The sequence below is a fragment of the Berghia stephanieae genome, chromosome 1, assembly GCF_034508935.2.
Source record: "Berghia stephanieae isolate SIO BIC M18660-M18661 chromosome 1, UCSD_Bste_1.3, whole genome shotgun sequence".
NCBI classification, from domain to species: domain Eukaryota; kingdom Metazoa; phylum Mollusca; class Gastropoda; order Nudibranchia; family Aeolidiidae; genus Berghia; species Berghia stephanieae.
The window spans coordinates 29,031,240-29,052,971 of record NC_088360.1 but is presented as its reverse complement, the minus strand read 5'-3'; the positions used below and the strand labels follow the sequence as shown (position 1 = coordinate 29,052,971).

General features: G+C 35.4%; 1 protein-coding gene across 5 annotated transcripts; it reads right to left on the bottom strand.

The window, feature by feature from the left end:
• LOC144971332 (acyl-coenzyme A amino acid N-acyltransferase 1-like) lies at positions 1-21,630 on the bottom strand. Of its 5 annotated transcripts, none has more exons than XM_078912039.1 (11): positions 21,355-21,630; positions 16,273-16,307; positions 14,576-14,715; positions 14,090-14,279; positions 10,579-10,851; positions 9,330-9,499; positions 8,802-8,915; positions 7,686-7,774; positions 4,216-4,300; positions 2,646-2,847; positions 1-1,571 (listed from the first exon to the last, which is right to left on the bottom strand). In XM_078912039.1, exons 1-11 carry the CDS (start codon positions 21,441-21,443, stop codon positions 1,462-1,464), a joined length of 1,497 nt encoding a protein of 498 aa, XP_078768165.1. In that variant the 5' UTR covers positions 21,444-21,630; the 3' UTR covers positions 1-1,461. The 5 variants fall into 5 exon arrangements, with proteins under 5 accessions (XP_078768165.1, XP_078768190.1, XP_078768198.1 ...); XM_078912064.1 differs by having other exon boundaries at positions 21,496-21,624; XM_078912072.1 differs by lacking the exon at positions 21,355-21,630 and adding an exon at positions 21,263-21,281.
• Positions 21,631-21,732: the final 102 nt, after the last annotated feature.

Here is a 21,732-nt window from a genome sequence, read left to right as displayed (position 1 = left end):
TTGACGTGTAAATTTTTATTTCAGAATTCTGATTATTTAAAATGATTAATAAAAATGAATGATTCTTCTTATTATCATTTTTTTTTTTAAACGATCTATTTTTAAATCATGTGTTCAAGACCAAAAATGATCCAATATACAATTTATTATAATAATAGTTTCACATATTTTCATGTTTGCAGATATCCACAATGAGTTCAAGGATTAATTGCAATTAGTTTTTATGAATGAGGTTTTATGAATGACGTCGTTGAACACAGAGCCCGACATCTCCTAAAAAATTACATCTCAATACAAAGCGATTGTCACCAAAAGAAAGTGAAAGGTTGTTGTTGATTAGTGCTGAAAAACTTTGATCCCATTGATGATGCCAATGGCTTAATTAGTGAATCTGAATCTGAATCTTGACTCAATAAAATGTAAAAGCCATATAACTATATGAGTCTATGACTGCAAATCTGTAGTGACAACAGCAAGACGAAACAAATTGATGGGTGGTTACACTAGGGGGGCATCCTGACCAATCTTCTGATGAAGGCTGTAGATGACGAGACGAATTCCATACTATTAGAATTTATAGATCTTGGAAAGTACATAACTGTTTTTATAAATTTAATTCCTAATTTGAGAGTTCATGAATTCAATACACAGTTCATTTTCTATTGATGATCTGCATCATGTAATGTGACTTTATTTTTGGACAGTGTAAGGCGATGAGTTTAACCCTCTCAAGTTCACCCTCATTGAAAATCAAACAAATTTGTTCGATTTTCCATGCATATGAATTTGAAAGAGTTAAGTAGGCTACATTTTATGGCACAGTAACACTTATAGGTAAATTTTCAACGATAACAAATACATAGCTGGAGGCCATCTAAAATCCCCAGAAGGCTCAAGCACAAGATCCCATAAAGAGGGATCCACTCAAATTGCTTATAAAATAAATTAAAAACTACGAAAATATAACAATATTCATATCATCTTCCTTCCCCCTTAAAGGAACTACAGAATGGACTGTTTTACTTTTGGTTAAGTAATCCTTTAGAGCCATTAGTCTATCCCGGTTTCTGTAGCGTGAGAAAGACAATAGCAATTGCTTGTTATCCTTTGTATAGAATGCTAGTCTATCACGAGGTACTTTCCACCAAATCTAACAGATCAAGCTACCCAATGACCCAGGATTGATCTTAGTCTGTTCCTTCCTGTGTGACGTAAGTGGTCTACCAACTGAGCAAAATACCAGCTACGAAGACAATTCCTATTTTAAAAAGTTGTGAATATCTTGAAAGATAAGCTTCATCCTCTACCACAAAGTCATTCAAAGTCAAAGGGAAGTGGACGGTTGATCCTTTTACTTCTCTCAGAAATATCCGACACAATTTTCAGATTTAAGGAAGACTCAAGTCATAGTCATATCAATAGCGAGTCTCTCCATGTTCCATCTCCATCAGCTTCCATACCCTATGATGAGGTCGGGATGTTGGTTCGCAAATGTTGGAGAATTCTCTGCCATGAGTCCTCCTGGGCGTAAGCATGTTCCTTCATAAGACCACCAAACATCATCAACATATCTGGGGTAATTAAGTAAATTTTTTTTAAAATCAATAAATGTGACACATTGCAAAAAAACGGTAATATGTCGAGGTGTACCAGATATTTTAAAGTTAAAATGACCAGAATTATAACTTTTTTAGTTCTTGTCACTTTGAGAAATTAAAGTCAATCAATCTCTCTGATTTGGAAGTGTTGGTTTGATAAGGTTTCCATTGTATTCATTTTTGTTCCAATAGTTTTTACAGTCCATAGCTTCTTCAAGTAAGCTTAGCATTCACTTTGACTTAAGCTTTATCAAGCAAAATGGTGCTAAATAGTGACAGCACCAAATCATGAACAATTCCTGGCTGCTCTGAGCGCATACAACATAGTGCAGCATGATGGTGTTGGCTATCTGATCGAAGAAGAAGGAGAAGAGGTTTGACTGCACTCAAAGCAGGCATCATATCCTACTGTTTTCACCAAAAAAAAGGTAATAACAATAACAGCCAAATTTACAAAAAGAACATCTCAGCTGTTAATGCTCTACAGGAAAATGTGTTTGGTCTGCAGTTGTTATCAAATAGATAGTGACCGAAATTATATGATCTAAAACAAAATCTTAATCTCATTGTTGAATGATTAGAACATCCCTTTTTGTTAGCTGAGATGAATTACAGGGAGTTATTTTTGATGTTCACTCGTAACAAACTATTTTTGTTGTTGATTTTTTTCAGTCATTTTAAAACTGAACTTTTATAAATCTTAAAATTTGGCGAAATTAAGTTTGATCATAGAAATGTGGAGTATGATGAAGATGGTGAATGGTGTTATAGGGGAATGGTGGAAGTGAAGGATTGTAACGAAAATATTAGGAAGGTTGTTGTGATGATGATGATGTTGTTGATGCTGGTTTTAAAATTTTTTTACGATAACTACTATGTTACTAGTGTGCATCTTGTGTGAGTGTGTCTATGTCAATATTATATTGTTATAAATGTGTAACCAAATGACAAATTGCCACTTTTTTGGGGACAACAAATATATATTATTATTATTATTGTTTTCATTATTCCATCAAATTCAGAGAAAGCACTTACACTAATACTTACTAAAGCCTGGATTGATAAAAGATCGACATAATGCAGTATAAGGAGGCTCCAGGAGATGACCAGCTCCAGGGTATCGCACCACCTCAAAATTGTTTTTCTTCTCCTCTGGGCAAGCGTCTATCAACAATTTGTAGCTGTAAGGGTCCATCTGGTAATCGTCCTCAGACACCAGGATGAGATGTTTGGCATTGCCTTGCCAAGCCTAATGACATTAAAATGATTGAAAATAAAATTCTTGAACACGTTCATTTGAAATTTTCAAACAGTTACCCAATGACATTGCATGAGCTTTGGGAGTAGGAGCATGCAATGAGAACAAGTTTGAAATTTCAAACACAGGAATCACAAATAATTTTATTATACCCCTTCAATGACCTCACCCATGTTACTTCTCATCAAAATTTATTCAATTTTATAATGATTGGTTCTTGAAGTCAACGATTTGTCACTAAAAATTACGATTGTGGTCAGGACATCGTTATGCATCAAAACCTATTTTTAGTAAAACCAGATGAATGCAGAGAAAAAAAAATTCTTAAACAGCTACATTTTTTACCAAAGAATAATGGGGAGGTCTTGTTATATTTTTGCTATTATGCTATGGTAAAATCGGGGTTTTCCCAAAACAGATAGGGTATAATAATATACTATACCAATGTGACGTACCAAGAAAGAGTGCATTAAAATTAACAATACAACGATACAACATTATGCAGATTTACCATAGACTTTTCAAAACCTGATAGCGTTAAAATGAATGAAGCAACACAACTTAAGTCCATTTTTCATAGGCAACACATACTGAATTTTCACTTTATTAAAAAAAAACTTAATATATTTTTTATTTTATTTTTTAAAAGCACTGCCAGGAAAAAAATCCATATGAACCCAATATTGCAATTTTTCCATAAATGATTTCTCAGAAACAAAAAACAACAAAAAACAAAAAAGTAGTGATTTTTATCCATAAATTTTAAAATGTGCTCATGACGCTTTACACGCAAAAAAACACAACTGATGGGTGCTTTAATTAGTTATTTTTTCCAACACAAACAATTCTGTTATCAGCTAGGTTCTCACTTTACACGGAAGTATGATGAGAAAATGTGAGTAAGAGCATTTTCAAAAAACTCAACAGCAAAACTCAAACCCTGAACCTGCAGATCATTAGCCGCTTTTAGCCACTAGACCACAAAGCCACAGTTGAAGAGTGAATCACATTAGATACAGATACACCTGTGAGTAAATCAATGCTGTTTTCATCACTTTAGATGATATAATGGAGTTAATGATGATGATGATGATGATGGTGATGATGATGATGATGATGATGATCTTGGTTTTCTGGAATAGTAAAATGTGACCAACCAGCCCAAAACAGTGCTTGATCAGGTTGATAAATTAATACAATTTCTGAAAATGACAAAACCTAAAATCTCACATTACTGGTCATTTTAATTTGAATACCTTCATGGCATTTTGAGTGGTAGGTCACAAATTTCCTGATAAAAATAGGAGGGTTGTCAAGGTCTATATTTATGAAAAATCTAACATTATGCAGAAACCTTACTGGGATCAGATTGTCCATGTACTCAAAGCCAGACTTAAGACTCAGGGCACCCTCAGGGGTCAATTCACAATTGCTGAACTCTAATCTGCAAAAACGTTGAGACATACAGTGTATTTGATCAAAGCAGACGTTTGACATAGTATTAATACAGAATTTCAAAGGTTAGTTACCACAGTGATTTTCTGGAAAATTCTAACTTGAAATATCAAATGAACTTTGAAATAGTCTTCAAACGGACTGCTTATGTTTTGTTTTTGTTTTTAAGGGTTTTACAGCGCTTGCAACACATTTAGGTTATATCAGCGCCAGTAAAAAGGAAGAAAATGGGATAGTAAAAAGTTCTAGAATTACAATTAAAGCAGCCAAGAAAAAGTAAGACATAGGGGAACTGAGAACAAATAGGTATCAGATGTAGATTCCAAGAGCATACCACCAATGTAGTTAGTTTGAGATCACCTATAAGTCTCATCCGGACACAAGCGCAAAATCCAACAAAGAGGAATACACTCAAATGCTTACATTATACATTGAAAATAACAAATATAATAATACATAACAGAGAGATGATTTACAAGGAAAAAAATATCATCTCCCAAAACAATAACTATGCATTTGACTGTTCCCCTCCCAGCTAGGACTCGGGCCAGGGCCAGGACAAAACCAAGTAATCTCATTCCAAGACAAAGACATTTTGGAAAACAGTTATAAGGGGATAGAAGACACAGTATGTACCCCCCTGCCCACTATGGGAGGTCAGGACCCCACCCAGAAACGGACTGATTAAAATATGTGTGTCAATAACGTATTAAGCATAGTATCAATACAGAATTTCAAATGTTAGTTACCACAGTGATTTTCTGGAAAATTGTAACATGAAATATAAAATGAACTTTGAAATAGTCTTCAAACAGACTTCTTAAAATATGTGTGTCAATAAACATATTAAGATGGTATCTTTCAGGCTAGAAGGGAAGTGTTACGGTGTATCATTATAAGTGAGTTATTGCCCTCTGCGATTTTAGTAACAATTCTGTATCTGCATGAATAGGACACAGAATATCATTTATATACCACCTCTAAATAATGTCTCAATTTATTGTATATAATGAATACATTGTATTCGTATGATTAGTAAACTACACATTTGCTTAGGCATCAATTACATTAGGTATAGTCTGTAGATATGTATATCTTTGTACTGCTGTACTGCAGTGTTCAATACAGTAGAACTCGGAAATAGCGAGTTCGACGGGTCCACTCCTGATTACTCGCTATTTCCGAGTTCTCGCTATTCCCGAGTTGCCAGGAAAGGTTATAATATTGCTGGTTATTCCCCTCAGTGTGTAATTCGAGTAAAAGCCGTCGCCCCTATTTCAATTTCTTCACAGAAGTGGCAGAATGCTTGGTTTTTTGTTGTTTTTGTTTTTATTTTCAAGTAAAATCATGACTAGAAAAAAAACAAGAACATAGAAGTGCGTGTGCGTGTGCGCGCGAGTGTTTGCAGGCACTCGGCATGTTTGATGAGGTAAGCAAGCGCATCACTCAATCACTGACCCATTGAAATAATGGTTCCACACTCCCCTCTCTCGCTGATCGTGTCGTTCGTTAACGATGCTACTCGCTGACCGAAGCTGCGAAGCGAGGCATGTTGACATGCGCTTACCTCGCGCGTCGCGTGGCACCACATTAGGTGAATAATTGACCCCCACCCCCAATACACACACACGCACACAAACCCAACCCCCACCCAAATTTGTTTCGCCTATTATGTACTACTACAGACTAGGCTACTATGTAATATTACTCGTAACGAAAAATAAGAAAAGAAAAGAGGCTAGGCTAAAAATATTTAAATTGCCATTGTCTCTTGTTTTGCTTTACTTCGTTCGCAGTCCTAGGCTGGGGCAGGAAATGCTCGTTATTTCCGAGTTGACCTCTTTTTCATACTCGCTACTTTCATGCTAATTTTATTGACTCAAATAAGGGAAAAAAACGGGGATTTAGATTTTACTCGCTATTTCCGAGTTCTCGCTATTTCCGAGTACGTTACTTTCATGTTCTACTGTAATACTATGTCAGTGATATATGATTTGTAGAGTGTCTTGTCTTGTCATTAAGTCGAAACTCTGTGCATCGAGGATAATCGCAACTGTGAGTGTCGTGAGAACAAATGGACATGCCTAGGCTTTTATTTTAATTTTATCGATTTCTCTGTCAAATTCAATTTGCAATTTATTTGTTTAATATGCAATAAACAATCTTATTGATTAGCCATTTATGTATTCCCTGTCCTTCGTGGTGTGTACTGCTCGTGGAGCACAACAATTATTATTAATATTATTATTATTATTATTATTATTATTATTATTATTATTATTATTATTATTATTATCATTATTATTATTAATATTATTATTATTATTAATATTATTATTATTATTATTATTATTATTATTATTATTATTATTATTATTATTATTATTATTATTAATTATCATTATTATTATCAATATTATTATTATTATTATTATTATTAATATTATTATTATTATTAGTATCATAATCATCATTATCATTAAAACACACTTATTACCGAGTACTCAAACAAAACATATTAATCCTCTGATATTCTAAACATAATATATTCATCATAACCAAAAATAGTGCCGCGCTGAGGACTGGTCCAAGGACCGGTCCCACGGTCTTTTAGCTGTGAACCGAGGATCGGTCCGGTGGGGAAGACCGGCGGCGGTCCTCACTTCTTATCACCTTTCCACGGTCTCGCGCCATACTAGGCTACTTCCCAGCGATTCGTTGCCTCGGTTGCCTATCTTCCACCAATCACCACCCATCCCACTTAATTAATCGCACCCACCCCCCTTTGCCATACACTAAACGACACAGACGACCATACAGGCAGACGACCACCAACCTCCACTCCGCAAACCGCCCTTTCGTGTGTGAGATGGGGGGAACAGGAGGCGCACGCCTTGGACGATTCCATTATACGGGGTTGCGTGTGTGTATCAACGCCACGAACAACTCGATCAACGCCTTGGGCGATGCCATTATCTCCGTTAATGGGGATAAATTTCAAATTTTATTAAATTATCGAAGTAACAATGAAGTACGGTGAGCAAATAAAGAAGGCATCACCCCTCTTCTCTAATTAGGTTACAATTTGAAATGAGTGTGACTACTCCATGTGTTTTACTCCTGTAGACCACGGTTTTCATCGTGTAGCGGTCTTTAACGGTTCAAGAATGAACGATCCCACGGTCTCAAAGGTCAAACCGGTTCGAATTTCCAACAGTCTCTCAGGAATGTTCAATGTCGAAAAGGACCGGTCCTAGGACCGGTCCTTGCGGTCTTCATTTCCCAAGGACTGTAGGACCGTGGTCCTTAAGCTTGCCAAGGACCGCCCCGCACTAACCAAAAAATGTTTATAGTAATTCTGTCGGATAACTTACTCAGAACCTCTACAGAGTAGCTTTCCTTTGTAGTACAAATCATTCAGACTGTAAAATGGAAAACCATTCAGGACAGCTACACACTTTACCTGAAAAAAAAATTAAATTAAACATATCAGATTGTTGCTAAACAAATAGGAGAAAACATTTAGAAAAGGACTAGATCTTCTCCATTTTTTAACTGTTTTGTTTTATATATGACTGTTTTGAAAATTCATGGTCTTAAAATGCAATTATTTGGCTACTGTGTAGGATAATTTCATAGGAATATTTATGAAAAAGTACATTTTATGAATATTTTTCTGAGACATGTAATGTAGAGAAACTACACAAAATTACACTCACTTTATATAATTTATATGATTAAAATTATAAGAACACTGACTTGAAAAATGGGCCAAAAAATCTATTCCTGTTTAAACTTGCCTTCTTCAGTTGCTAGTTTCGTTGCAGTTGTCTAAAATCATGTCTCTCTTATGACCCTATTATACGTATCAATAAAAATCTATGCAAACTGTGGTCGATCATGGTATTAAAAAGGACAATGAAAATGATGTAATGTAGGCAGATGTTTAGTGGATAATCTGCTGAAGTGTTTGCTATTACACTTTACAATTTTGACAAGCATTGTCTAGACTATATAAAGGAAGAAAACTGCAGATGAGTCATTTGATACTTTAGCTCTATATGTTGTGGTGAAGATAATTTGTAAAAGAAAACATCGATAGATAGATAGATAGATAGATAGATAGATAGATAGATAGATAGATAGATAGATAGATAGATAGATAGATAGATAGATAGCCCTCTGTCTCATTCTTTGGCAGATCAGAATGCCAAAAAACCATTCTAAAAAGTCGCCATTGATCTGTTTAAAAAAAAAATTTAAATTCACTTGGCAGCCTCTGGCAGTCATAGCTATTCCTTACTATGAGTGGCAAGGACTTGCTATATGTAAAAAAAAAAAAGAAAAGCAATTTCAGTTTGCTTTTGTAACCAGATAAATATTGGTAGAATTTATGATATGGAAGAAATGCTCGCCTTTTGTGGATGATCAGCACAAAGTTAATCTTGCCTTAGTAATTTTCTATTCTTAAATATAGCGTATAAACACACCTTTTGCAGGTAAGCACTCATACAGTATGCCAACTCCCCTCCCTTTGACACGCCTAGTGCTCCAATTCCGTGTGGATACACTTTGGGGTGGGAAGAAAACCAATTCACAGCCTCCTGAAATAACAAGTAAATTGTGCAAAAAACATTTATGTGTAATAAATCACTCGTCTTTTCTGCTCAGAATCAAGAGTGCATATTGTTGACTATCATATCCCTACATGACAGAAAGAAACCAAAATCAATTTTAAAATCTGGATATCAAGGTTAAGCCAGAAATCTAGTATCCATGTTTTCAGGGAATATAAGGTAGGTCGTATTAACTCAAATGGATATGAAAATTTAACTTTGATTCATAAGAATGATCAAATATGAAAAACTGATAATGTCTAAATCTAGATACCATAAAATACAAAAGCATCTCAAAGCGTTTCATGGCTTTAATCATGTTGACTTATAATTTTAATCAATAATTTTCTCTAGCATAATTCCTTATAAAGGCAGAGGTAGGGGTCAAATATGTACTGGTACCTCAAAATAGTCAAAAGTGACGTCTATCATATTATCAGGAAGATCTTGGTATCTGAAATATGGCAGGGAAAAGGCAGCAAAACCATGTGATGCCAAAAGAGCTGCTCGGTAGTCCATGATTCCTCCCGATGTCCCAAACATGTCGATGACTCCTTGAAATGGTCCGTCACCTTACGAAACAAAAAAAGGGGATCAAAATAACAGAGGAATATTCCAATTGGCACTCTGCAGTCAGGAGATGGTCATCTTGTACCCATGACCAATGCGTGAGATTAAACTGACAATGAAACAACAGGAATGCATGCACAAGGACTGGCATGTCAGGAGATGGTCATCTTGTACCCATGACCAATAGGTGAGATTAAACTGACAATGAAACAACAGGAATGCATGCACAAGGACTGGCATGGCTTGTGATTAGGTGCACCGACATGTAATTACCAGTGATATAATTCATAATTCAAATTCAATTTTTACAATTAAGATTATTTTTGTATCAGTCTCAATCTTTGTTTACATATTTGCTGGTCTGATAACTGATGGGAATGTGGACTTGATTTAACATTGTTATCATGGACAATATTTTGCGTTGGTTTGAGAGTATTTCCATTACAATAATGAGCCCATAACAATGAGGTTATCAGTCCTATAAATAAGTAAACATCGGCCTCAATGCATTAAAACAATGAAACATTAGGGATTGATATTATAGTGAAATTAATTAGAAATATGCATAAACATTATCCAAAGACTCTGCACATAGTTGAGTCCTTGGAAAAGGCTCTTTACTCACATTCTGTCACTGTACTAAGGTGTAAAATGAGTACCTGGCCGTTAATAATGTTGTCTCTTTCGAAAATAATTGCAATATTGCCTTTCAAGCGTCATGTAGTGTTCTACATGTTACGTGCTGTTGTTGGTCAGGGAGCCTTTGTAAAGCGCTTTGAGAATGTTTAGTGGATATTGCACTATATAAAAGCTCTTTTTTTTTTTTAAAGAATCACCAGCCATGAAATAAAAACATCAAGGAAAAAATTGCATTTCAAAAATCCTACTTCTATCTCATTTAGGACTCTTTAAAAAAATGCAGGGAAAATTCTCATACATCAGCTCTTTTATTAGTGCCTATAAATTTCACTAAGGATGTTGAGGAACACAAAACAAAATTCGGATTTTAAAAATCCCTTTTATACCTCATATACATTGTTTTCACAGCATTTTACCATTCTGATTAATCAAAAGAACTCACCTGCTGGAAGATACAAAACACCACGTACATTGCCCGCTTTAACCTCTTTCCTGGTGACCTCAGAGGGGAATCTCAACCAACGTTCAAGTTCTATCTCTGCTAGGCTTTCTGGATTGGTTTTGGATTCATAAATATCCTCCAAGTGTAAATGACCGAGATACGAACTCAGTCGGATGATGACAGGTTTGTCAGTCCATTTTGGGAGCATCCTAGCATTACCGGATTGGCCAGGTGCTGATTGTAAACTCCATACTATTCCCATCGGCTCTGACCCTGTAATTAAAATTTTAAAACATACCAGTACTTCCAAAACAGTAGATAGAATACTGTATGGGTAAATAGATGAATCACTGACTGTCAAATTTATCAATGAAAGTGAATGAAATTATCTTGTACAAGTCCAGTATTTATGCATTGTTTAGCAATGACTATCCCGTCAAATCTTTGGGCCTCTTTTTCGCTCACGAAGTGCCCGAATTCGCGTCAAAATATGGGACGAAGCCGTTTCGTATATGCTATTTTAAAAAATTAATTACGACGCTGGTTATTGGTGAATATGACTGAAAGTTGGCACACAGTTAGGAAAAAGGTCATTTTAGATTATGTCAAGCGACAAAACTCGTGCGATTACCAGAAGACCGTTAAAAATAGATTTTTACTTTTTGGAGTAAAATATTTCTAAAACTACCGGGCGTGGAGGTTTTGTCGCTGACAAGGTAATACATGAACATTTCTTCTTTTTGGTTGTAAAATTTCATATGAATATGACGAGTACTTTTCCCGTATTTTACAAAACACCATCCTAATTTACTCTTCAAGTTTCAATCTTATAATCCACTTATTACGCAAGATACACCAAAGGTCGAAAAAAAATTCAGAAAAAGCGTCCCATATTTTCGCCACTGCGTGGCATTTTCCCCTCTGAGCGGTATTTCAGTGCTAGGTCAACCTGACCCCATAAGTGGGGTCAGCCCATGGGTGGAACAGGTAGCGGTCAGTAGGAATCTGTGATGCCACTGATGGTAATTAATTGTTGCAATATTTCATGGTATTGCTCAGTTGTGAACACAAATATGAAAATTGTTCCCTCACCACAAGCAAAGCAAGGGTTTCTTTCATCATATGCCATGGTTGATAATAATGTATCCTCTTAAGGCTGCTCATAAGAGAGGTGTCAATTTAGTGGTTTTTGAGCTATCAATGAAATTAATTTGTTGTAATTTGCATATCAATAATTTAATTCCCAGCGTCAGAAAATGATTGAAACAAGCATCATTATAAAGTAAAAATGATGATCTTGACACATGCCAAGTTTTGTCGTCCGGGCAGTAAAACCTTAAAAGATATGAATCTTATTTGGCATGACTTGGTGAGATCCTCATTTTCTCTCTCATAGTATTCCATGCCATGAATTATGTCCAAATATCAGTTTAGGAATAAAATATAAACCATTAGACGAAAATATACTAATATTATTTTTTAACTGATTTAAATATTATGAGTTTTGGGCACATTTGAATGCCAACTTTTTAATGGCTTGATAACTTTTTTCTATACTTAAATCCCTTACGATTCAAGTCAAAATTATATTTTTTTATGACTGTTGGGCATTATAGTTTGAAGATGTATACGTTACTGCTTTTGTGTGGTTGTCTCAGGAAATGCCGACTTTATAGTGTCATATAGGTGTCAATGTTTAGGGTATTCTTGCATGTTGAATAAGTAATATAATTTAAGTTCAAGTTCTCCTTTTGTGCACAAGTGAATGTGTTAACTTTTTATAGACTGAAGAGTCCAGATATATATGGCAGTGATTTCCCAAAAATTAAATGATCTTGCTGTGGTATGCCTGTGGTGTTGTACTGATTCGACTCTGGTTGTTATTCAATTGTTTTATCTCTAAATTTGACTGACTGGAGTTCAATGGTATATCAGATGACTTTATAAGACAATGACTAAATGTGTATTCTTGGAAGAAAGGAGATGATTCTATATAACCTATGTGGACAGTGTGTTCGTTTTGAATATAGTTGGTCAATAAAGAGATAAAGGTTACTACTTGGAATAAACTATATGCCCTCGTAATTTTGAATCCTCTTTTGTCCACATACTATGTCCGTCTGTTTGAGCAAATCATTTAATTTTACAGTACCAGTGCTTAGTGTTAGTTGTAATTGATGATTGATACTGCAATATGTGTAGCATGTCCAGTAACCTTGTTGGGTGATTGATTTTTTTCTTGTAAAGAAGTCATACTTTATAGGCAGATTGATAGTAAATTGAGATATTGACATCATACACAATATTGGTTTTTAGTCTTTACTGGTCAATAAAATATTATCTTTATGAGTTATTTTACCACATAAAGACATAAATCATATCAGTTTACTGTTATGATCAACACAACTGTTTGAGAGGAACGGAATTGGTCAAAACAATATACAGAATTTACAAAACTATGAATAAATCAAGAAAATCAACTGCCAATATGATAATATTGCACAGGAACATAGATGCATATATGTACTTTTGATATTTATTAAAATTCTTGAGATACTGCCGCTGAGTTTTGAATAACAAATTTTTTATTTAAGTGCACCATAATTTACAAGCGCTTAAAATTAGATCAACAATGTGTGATATTCAAAGAAAACTATTAACCACAAGAATGTCAAATTTTCACTGATGTTTAGAAAGACAACTGATTTTTCAAATCAAAATAATAAAGTGAAAGAGTCTGTTATTGTTTTCCCGCTATACAGACATATTATAAGACCATAAATATCCATAATTGCCCCCATTGGACACAGCACTGCCTGATACCAGTTGAACTCCAATGACCTCATGCAGGTAGCGAGCAGGGAGGGTTATTGGTCCCTTGGGAGTTCCAACTGAAATAGCGCTGATTCCACGCAGTGTTGCGTTTTTTTCCTCTTTGTGGGTCATCCAAATAAATGACACCTTTGAAACTGCATAACTTGTTTATTTATGAATGGAATTTCAAAATTCAAAAACATTTTTACTCAGTGGAGATAGGGCTTTGATTTTAGACAAAAATTTTCCTCAAAAAGAGGAAAAAAACATTTTTCATAGTCATTGCTACATTGTTGAAATTATAAAAGTAGGATTTTGAGAAGTACTTGAAGAGCAAATGAATCATCTTGAAGTGCAGGCACTGAGCAGATCAAGTAAATGTGAAAGCACACTAAAATTTGTTGAGTTTTTTTTTGTTCAATTTATTGTTCTTAAGTATTAATCAATCTTAAAACAGAATCCAGCGTGGCTCAGTAATACGGTCTTTGCTTCGTACCCGAAAGGTACAGAGTTCGATCACCCGCCGCTGCGTTGTGTGGCCTTGAGCAAGTCACCTCGCCCTAGCTCAATTTGCGGTGCTGCACTGCGACTGATGCCTGGGTTATTCCAGTCTTCCCTTGGAATAGACCCTTGAGAGAAATTTCCCCTATGGGATGAATAAAGGGAATTTTATTTATTTATTTTTTTATTTACCAACCTGTGTAAGTTCCCCCAGTGGAAGATTGTTCTGTAATGCTAACCTGACCACGTTCATTAGATGTATAATGACCACAAGATGCAAAGATAAATTTTTTCTGCCCATGGATACACTGGCCATGAAGTGTTATCTTTTCATTTTTCGGGAAGTTATCTAACTTGATGGTGATTTTCTCATCATATAAACCAATCTAGGGAGTGGAAACAATGATTTTCAGTTTAACCTTTCATTTCAAAATGGGCACATTTTCATTAATGACAAAGATCTTGATAAACATTTCCAAAACATGTGATAGTAAAATAAAGAAAGTAATATTAAGAATCAATTGGGTAAATGGCAAATGCATTTCTTTAACCCCTCAGAAAGAAACATTTCAAACAAGCACAAAATACAAAAGACAAAAAACAAAACAGAATTACGTATTTACTGTCTTTATCAAAAATAATAAAAAGACTTGATGAGAAACAGATTCTAAGATGCACTTACCCTTGGTTCCACATTTATAACAGGACACTGTGTTCCTTGGCTTTGCATGATGGTTGTTGAACAAGATCGGAAGACAGGATTGCTTAATAATGCAACTCTTGGTTGGCTTACTATGTGTTGCCATATTGTCAAAAAACGCCCTGAAATCAATATGGCATGGCTGGGTTAAGTACAGAGATAACAGGGTTCAAGAGTCACGATATAATTTTCATCATAATGAAGCATAGTAACTGGTTCTAAACTACCAGGAACAATGGCAGATACCAATATCTCCATCACCACCTATATGAAGTCTTCTCCGACTAGAAAAAGTTCAAGCCAGCATGAAGAATAAAAAGTACTGACTTTCCTTGTTTAGAACCAGTCGATTGGTTGCAAGGCGGATGTGAAATCAGACTGTTGAATCCTTTTATACAGTGGAACTCAGATAGTGGGACTGGCAAAAAATCCCTGTCGTAGCCGAGTCCCGTTATTTATATCCATGCATACAGTATTTGAGAAGCAATACTGAGGGACATTTTTTAAAAGGCACAAGGGAACACATTTTGAGTTATCTCCCTAAGTAAATAAATCAACTGACGTTGCAGACTCTTCCATTCTTGTACCCCCCCCCCCTCAAAAAAAAAAAAAAAATGATCACCATACCTTACCACTTCTTCCACTTATTTCAGGACACAAGAAGAGTTGGAACAATGCAATGGTTAATTTCACCTTCCTGCTTTCCACTCATTCCAACTGACAGCCACTGAGTGCACTTCAAAACTCAAGTACCGCACAGCCCTAGCTTCAGGCTCACATAAAGCTCTTCACCATCTCACTTCTCATTGGGCATAGTTACCTAATAATCAGTCACGAACGCACATCCCTCACTCTACACGTGACATATTAGGCCTTAGTTTATCAAAATATTGATCAGTCAGTCGGGTGCCTCTCACTAGGCTTTTGTTGCATCATCATGGATGCATAAAGTACACAGAGAAATGTTAATAGTACACACAATAACTGCAATTTGCCCACTGCCACCTCGTCTCCATTCCCTATAAGTTATATGTGTCACGTGTCCCTTCCGTTTTTCTTCTTGGGTATGTAATTTTTTCTCAACTGGGGACTATAATTGCAACTCACAACACCATTGTAGCTGTGTTCTAGAAATATTTCCCTGTTATAGCCATGCATGATTTATATGAATTATATAGATCGTACGACAGATTTAAACATTTCCCATTGTAGTCGAGCTCCTGTTGCAACTGAGACTGTTACACGCGAGCTAGCTGTGCTGTACAAACTTAACAACAGTAACCATGTGTCACTCATAAAAGTATGGAAATAATGTAGTAAAACTGACAACTCTGGGCCTACAATATTTTTTTTTTCTTTTTTTTTTGGTTTACTGTTATCACTGAACACTGCAAAAGAAATTAAATAGTAGTTTCCATCTAAGTGCCTGGTCAAGGGAAAGTCAGAATATACCAAATTTATTTCCAATGACTGTGTACTCTGCCTCTACAATACATGCTTTCAATATCTGCAATAATCTCAGAATTGATTTCAGTTTTTAAATTTTCAATGACGTGATTGAACTCCATGTCTCCAAAACGGATCTTATATTAGTTGCAGACCTAATTGTTTTGACTGAAGGTATTCTATTGCAATGGTCTTAATTAAAGTCTATATTACTAATGTAAACAAAGGCTCACCTGTGGCCATTTTGAAGGTTTCCAAAGAAATTTTTCTGAAATAAATTTATAAATAAGTAATTAAATGAATAAATGAATAAATAAATAAATAAATAAATAAATAAATAAATAAATAAATAAATAAATAAATAAATAATAAAACCATTACTCCTATTACTACTACTACTACTACTACTACTACTACTACTACTACTACTACTACTACTACTACTACTACTATTACTGCATAATAATAATTATAATAATAATAATAATAATAATAATAATAATAATAATAATAATAATAATAATAATAATAATAATAATAATAATAATAATAATATAATAATAATAATGATAATAAGCATATTTATTTAGCACCTTTCGTCGAAACCTCAAAGCGCTAATACTAATAACAATAATAAGAAGAAGAAGAAGAAAGAGAAAAATGGAATACAAATAATGAGTTTTCATCAATTGAACGGTTCGAGTGCAACCAAGCATTAACCAATCAGAATATTTCCTGCTGTTTAGCCCATTCCATCCCCTTGACTACTTATTTCCAGTCAACGAAAAGGCCTGCCAACATTCCTTATTTCCATTGCTACCTTTAGCACAATAGATGAATAGATTTGTCCTACAGTTGTTGAGTATTTGTCACAATAGGTTGACATACAGATGAAGGGATTGCAACACAACACCTGAATTAAAATCGTGAATGATGCTCACAATCTGAGAATGTTTGCTTTGGGTAATAGGCAAGTATTTAAGGTGGCGATGGGTTGTCGATTTACGATTATCAGCTGATTTCAGGGGCAAAATATAGGGGAGAGTGGGGTCAAAAGTCCCGCGGGTCAAAAGTCTCGATGTCCAATCTGATAAAACTAGGGAGCTTACGATAATTCCAATTACATTGTTTCGTTGTTCTATGGTTCATATATTACCATAGGAAAGCAAAGGACATAACTCTAAGATACTTCTGAGAAGCAGCAGACTATATCAAGTTGCCTACAAAAACTAAATATTTCGATTGTTACTGAATCGTACATTTCTATTGGTTCAAGAGTCTATTTTTGACTTATTGTTATGCATACACATTGTTAATTATTTCGTTTTTGATATAATGTTTAAATAATTCATTAATTGGGGTTAGTTTTTATTTCAAATTAAAAATATTGATGGCAGTACACTTGGGGTCAAAAGTCTCGCAGCCGTGGGGCCAAAAGTCTCTCATAAAATTGCGAGACTTTTGACCCCACACTATTTTCATGATTTCGTAACAACATTTAACACATTTTTGTTGGATGATCTTTGTAATTTAGTTTTCTTTCTTTCCTTTATATCTATATCTTTTTATTTATATCAGACATTAGTTTAAAAAATGCCAAGAACATTTAAAAGGAAAACCGAAAGGGGTCTCTTCTCAAGGGAATTGATGCTTGAGGGGGTGAGACTTGTCCTGGACTCTGGTCAGCAGATCAAATTAACCGCAAGGGAATTAGGTCTCAATTATAAAACTTTGGGTCGGTATGTCGAAAAAAAGAGGCAGAATATCGACCTTGAGGATGAGAAACTCAGATTTGGATGGTCAAGTGACCACAGTCGTGTGTTTGACGATAAGCAAGAGGCTATTCTTGCTGAATATCTAATGCAAGCCAGCAGGATATATTTTGGGCTTACGATGGTGGAGTTCAGAACTCTTGCATTTGAGTTCGCCACTAAGAACAACATCACCACCCCCACTAGCTGGATAAAACACCAGATAGCGGGCAAGGACTGGGCCAGTGGATTTTTTAAGAGACACCCAGTTTTTTCACTGCGCACACTGGAGCCTACATCTCTAGCCCGTATGGCATCATTTAATAAATACAATGTCGGTCTGTTCTACGACAACCTTGAACAGACTATAGAAAAATTTCAGTTTACCCCAGACCGGATCTTCAACACTGACGAAACTGGCGTGACGACTGTTGAAAGACCAATGAGAAAGATCGCAGAGAAAGGCGTAAAGAGAGTAGGGGCGGCAGTTTCACAAGAAAAAGGAACTTTAGTGACAATGTGTGGCACTATAAGTGCCATTGGCAGTTTCATACCACCCTTTTGTATTTTCCCAAGAGTGAACAAACAGCCATTGTGGGAGGAGGTGTTACCTCCTGGCAGCAAGGCGGAGGGTCATCCAAAGGCCAGCGGATGGATGACGGAGGTCAATTTCTTGAATTATCTAAAACATTTTCACCATTTTTCGAGACCATCACCTGAGTTCCCAGTTCTCCTTTTATTAGACAATCATGTGTCACATGTGTTCCTAGCAGCAATAAATTATTGTAGAGAAAACAAGATTGTTCTTCTCTCTTTCCCCCCACATTGTAGCCATGAACTTCAACCACTTGATAAGACAGTCTTTGGACCTTTTAAAACTTTTTAAAATCAAGCAGCTGATAAGTGGATGAGAAACCCTCTTAATGCAGCAAAAGTAATGACGATTCATAACCTTCCGATTCTTATTGCAGAAGCATTTCCGAAGGCCCTCACCCCAGCTAACATTCTAGCGGGCTTTGAGAGCACTGGCATTCAACCAATCAACAGGCAAAGAATCCCAGAAGATAGATACATGCCTTCATACTTTACTGATCAACCCGAACAATCTGACTCGTCCTCAACAGTCACTGCATCATCTCCTACAGCCACTGCAACCTCATCTATAGCCACCACCTCAGCTCCTACAGCCGCTGATTTGTCTCTGTCAGGCAAAGGTTTGTTGTCTACAGCCATCATATCTCCTCATGAAATTCGTCCATTTGCAAAGGCTGCCCCTAGAAAAAGGTCCTTAAAGAAGAAGGTAACTTCACGGGTTCTTACATCATCACCTTTCAAACAGTCATTGGAAGAAGCAGCTTCAAAGAAATCTTACAAAAGATCTCAACAGGTCAAGCCAAAGTGTAAAAAATCCATTTTCTGCACTGATTCTCAGCCCCCTCTCAATGATAGTGATAGTGAGACCTCTGACCAGCTGATGATTAATTATGCTGATAGTGACAGCGATGATCTGTGCCTTTCTGATAGTATGCAAGATGATGTTGAAACTGATCTTAAAAATCCCACTGTTGAACAATTGGAGGAGGGAGATTACATTTTGGTTCAATTTACAAGTAAAAAAACAGCAACCTATTACGTTGGAAAAATTGAGAGTGTAGATATTGATGAAAACACAGTAGACTGCATGTTTTTAAAAAGAAAACCCACAAAAGAAGGACAATTTCTTTTTGCGTTTCCACAAATTATCGATGTATCGGAGGTGTCGGTGGGTGACATTCTTTGCAAGCTCAATCCACCAACATCGGGAGGAACTGTGAGAACCGGAGACATTCTGACCTTCAGTTCTGATTTTTTAAATTCATTTCAACACCCCATTATGTAAAATACTGTGCGTTCCAATACTTTTAATGTCAAATAAATTTGAATTCGTGCGTTTATCAAGTTGCCAAGAAAATGTTCTATCTTCATTTTTATTTCTTGAAAAATTGGTTGTTGATGTTGGTGATACACACACACACACACACACACACACACACACACATATATATATATATATATATATATATATATATATATATATAACCATATGATAATAATAGATAGCTTTTATTATATAGCGTTTTTCCACGTTCTAAAACATGCTCAAAGCGCTTTACAATGCTCCTCCTGGTGGCCAGCGGACACATAACATATAGGACGCCACATGCTACCTGTGAGGAGCGTTAAATTATTTTTGGGACAAGGACAACACTGAAACACGATGATGGGGACCTCCGAATTTAACGGCCGTCTCCGATAGAGCGGTGGCTGCCGGGCAATGTTTTTGTCTCTGACGGGAATCGATCCCGGGATGCCAGCGTTACATTTACAAGTCTAACGCTTAGACCACTAGGCCACACACGACCACAAACTATATACATATGGGTAGTGATAAAAGGAACAGATTTTAGCATCAGAAAGTATGTTTATGTAGAATAACGATGACAGAGACTTTTGACCCTATATTCAGAGACATTTGACCCCGAAACGGGGTCAAAAGTCTCTGTCAGAATTATTTTACATTAACACATTTTCTGAATACTATTTTCAAACTTGTGACTTGGTATAAATGTCAAAAGATAGCAAATGAATAATTTTTTTTATGGTACAAGATTTGTTTAAAAGAGCTATTCGTTGTTTTTTTTAATGATTTTTAAAATTAGTTTGGAGACATTTGACCCCACTCTCCCCTACTATATTTTAAATTTCGAGTCAAAAACTACTGAAATGTTTATTAGACTAGTTTTAATAAAATATACTATAACTGACGTAATTTTCAAAAGTGTACGCACTGATGTTAATTGAATAACCAAATACTCATCATACAATAAGATAATAGTATTGCTATAAAAGAAAAAAAATGGCATCCACGTTAATAGCTTGCCAGCATCAATTATTTTGTCACATTTTTTTTTCAGCAAAATGATATGGTTACTGATGGTAACGATACATAATGACATAAGTGAATGTGTCCCCCGCTAACATCATAGTCACCTCCGTCCTGAAATTAAAAAAAAAGAAACAAGAAAGAGATGCAAGTGCCTATGTATGAATTAATGGTAATGGCAGCATACTAACTACTACTTCACATCAAATATATACAAAGTAATGAACAAAAATGAATATAACCATAAAAGAACAAAATACCAAACACGCCACGTTTCGGGATCAAAACCCTTCATCAGCCAACAACAAACAATAAAGACATAAAAATTTATGTTTTTTGTTGTTGGCTGAAGAAGGGTTTTGAGTCCGAAACGTTCCGTGTTTGGTATTTTGTTCTTTTTTGAAGCTGTTATATTCATTTTTGTTTATTACTTTTTACAGTCCACAGCTTCAACCTCTAGCACTGTATCGTATCACATATATACTTTATATACACAAGAAAGTCAATAACAATGCAAATAAATCTTATGGCCATACTACATTTGCATACCATCATTTCCAAAAACGAGACGACGTGACACACCGGGCCCTCTGCCCGTTCGTCACACTACATTATATATAATTATAATACTAATATTGTACCTGTATCTATATTCTATACTTAAACTTGAATTGTCTTCATTGTCATTATCTGTACTCTGGGCCTGGGCCTGAATATTGCACAGAAGCATGCGCTGTCATTATCGATATAAATGCACCAATTACTGACAAACAATCCCTTACTCTTGTCAATATTGATATTAATGTCAAATTGAAAGTGGAAAATAAGATAGAGGAACTGTCAGAGTTAACAGTTGCCTAAGTTCACTTATTTGGTCTTGTCCATGTTTACATGGTTCAAGGGCCAAAGACGGTGGAGTTTTGCCAGATTGACTGACATAAAGATCCTTCTTTAGGTTAAAAAAATATGAATATACCATTGTATAATTATTAGAAATTTGACATAAAAATAAAATATTT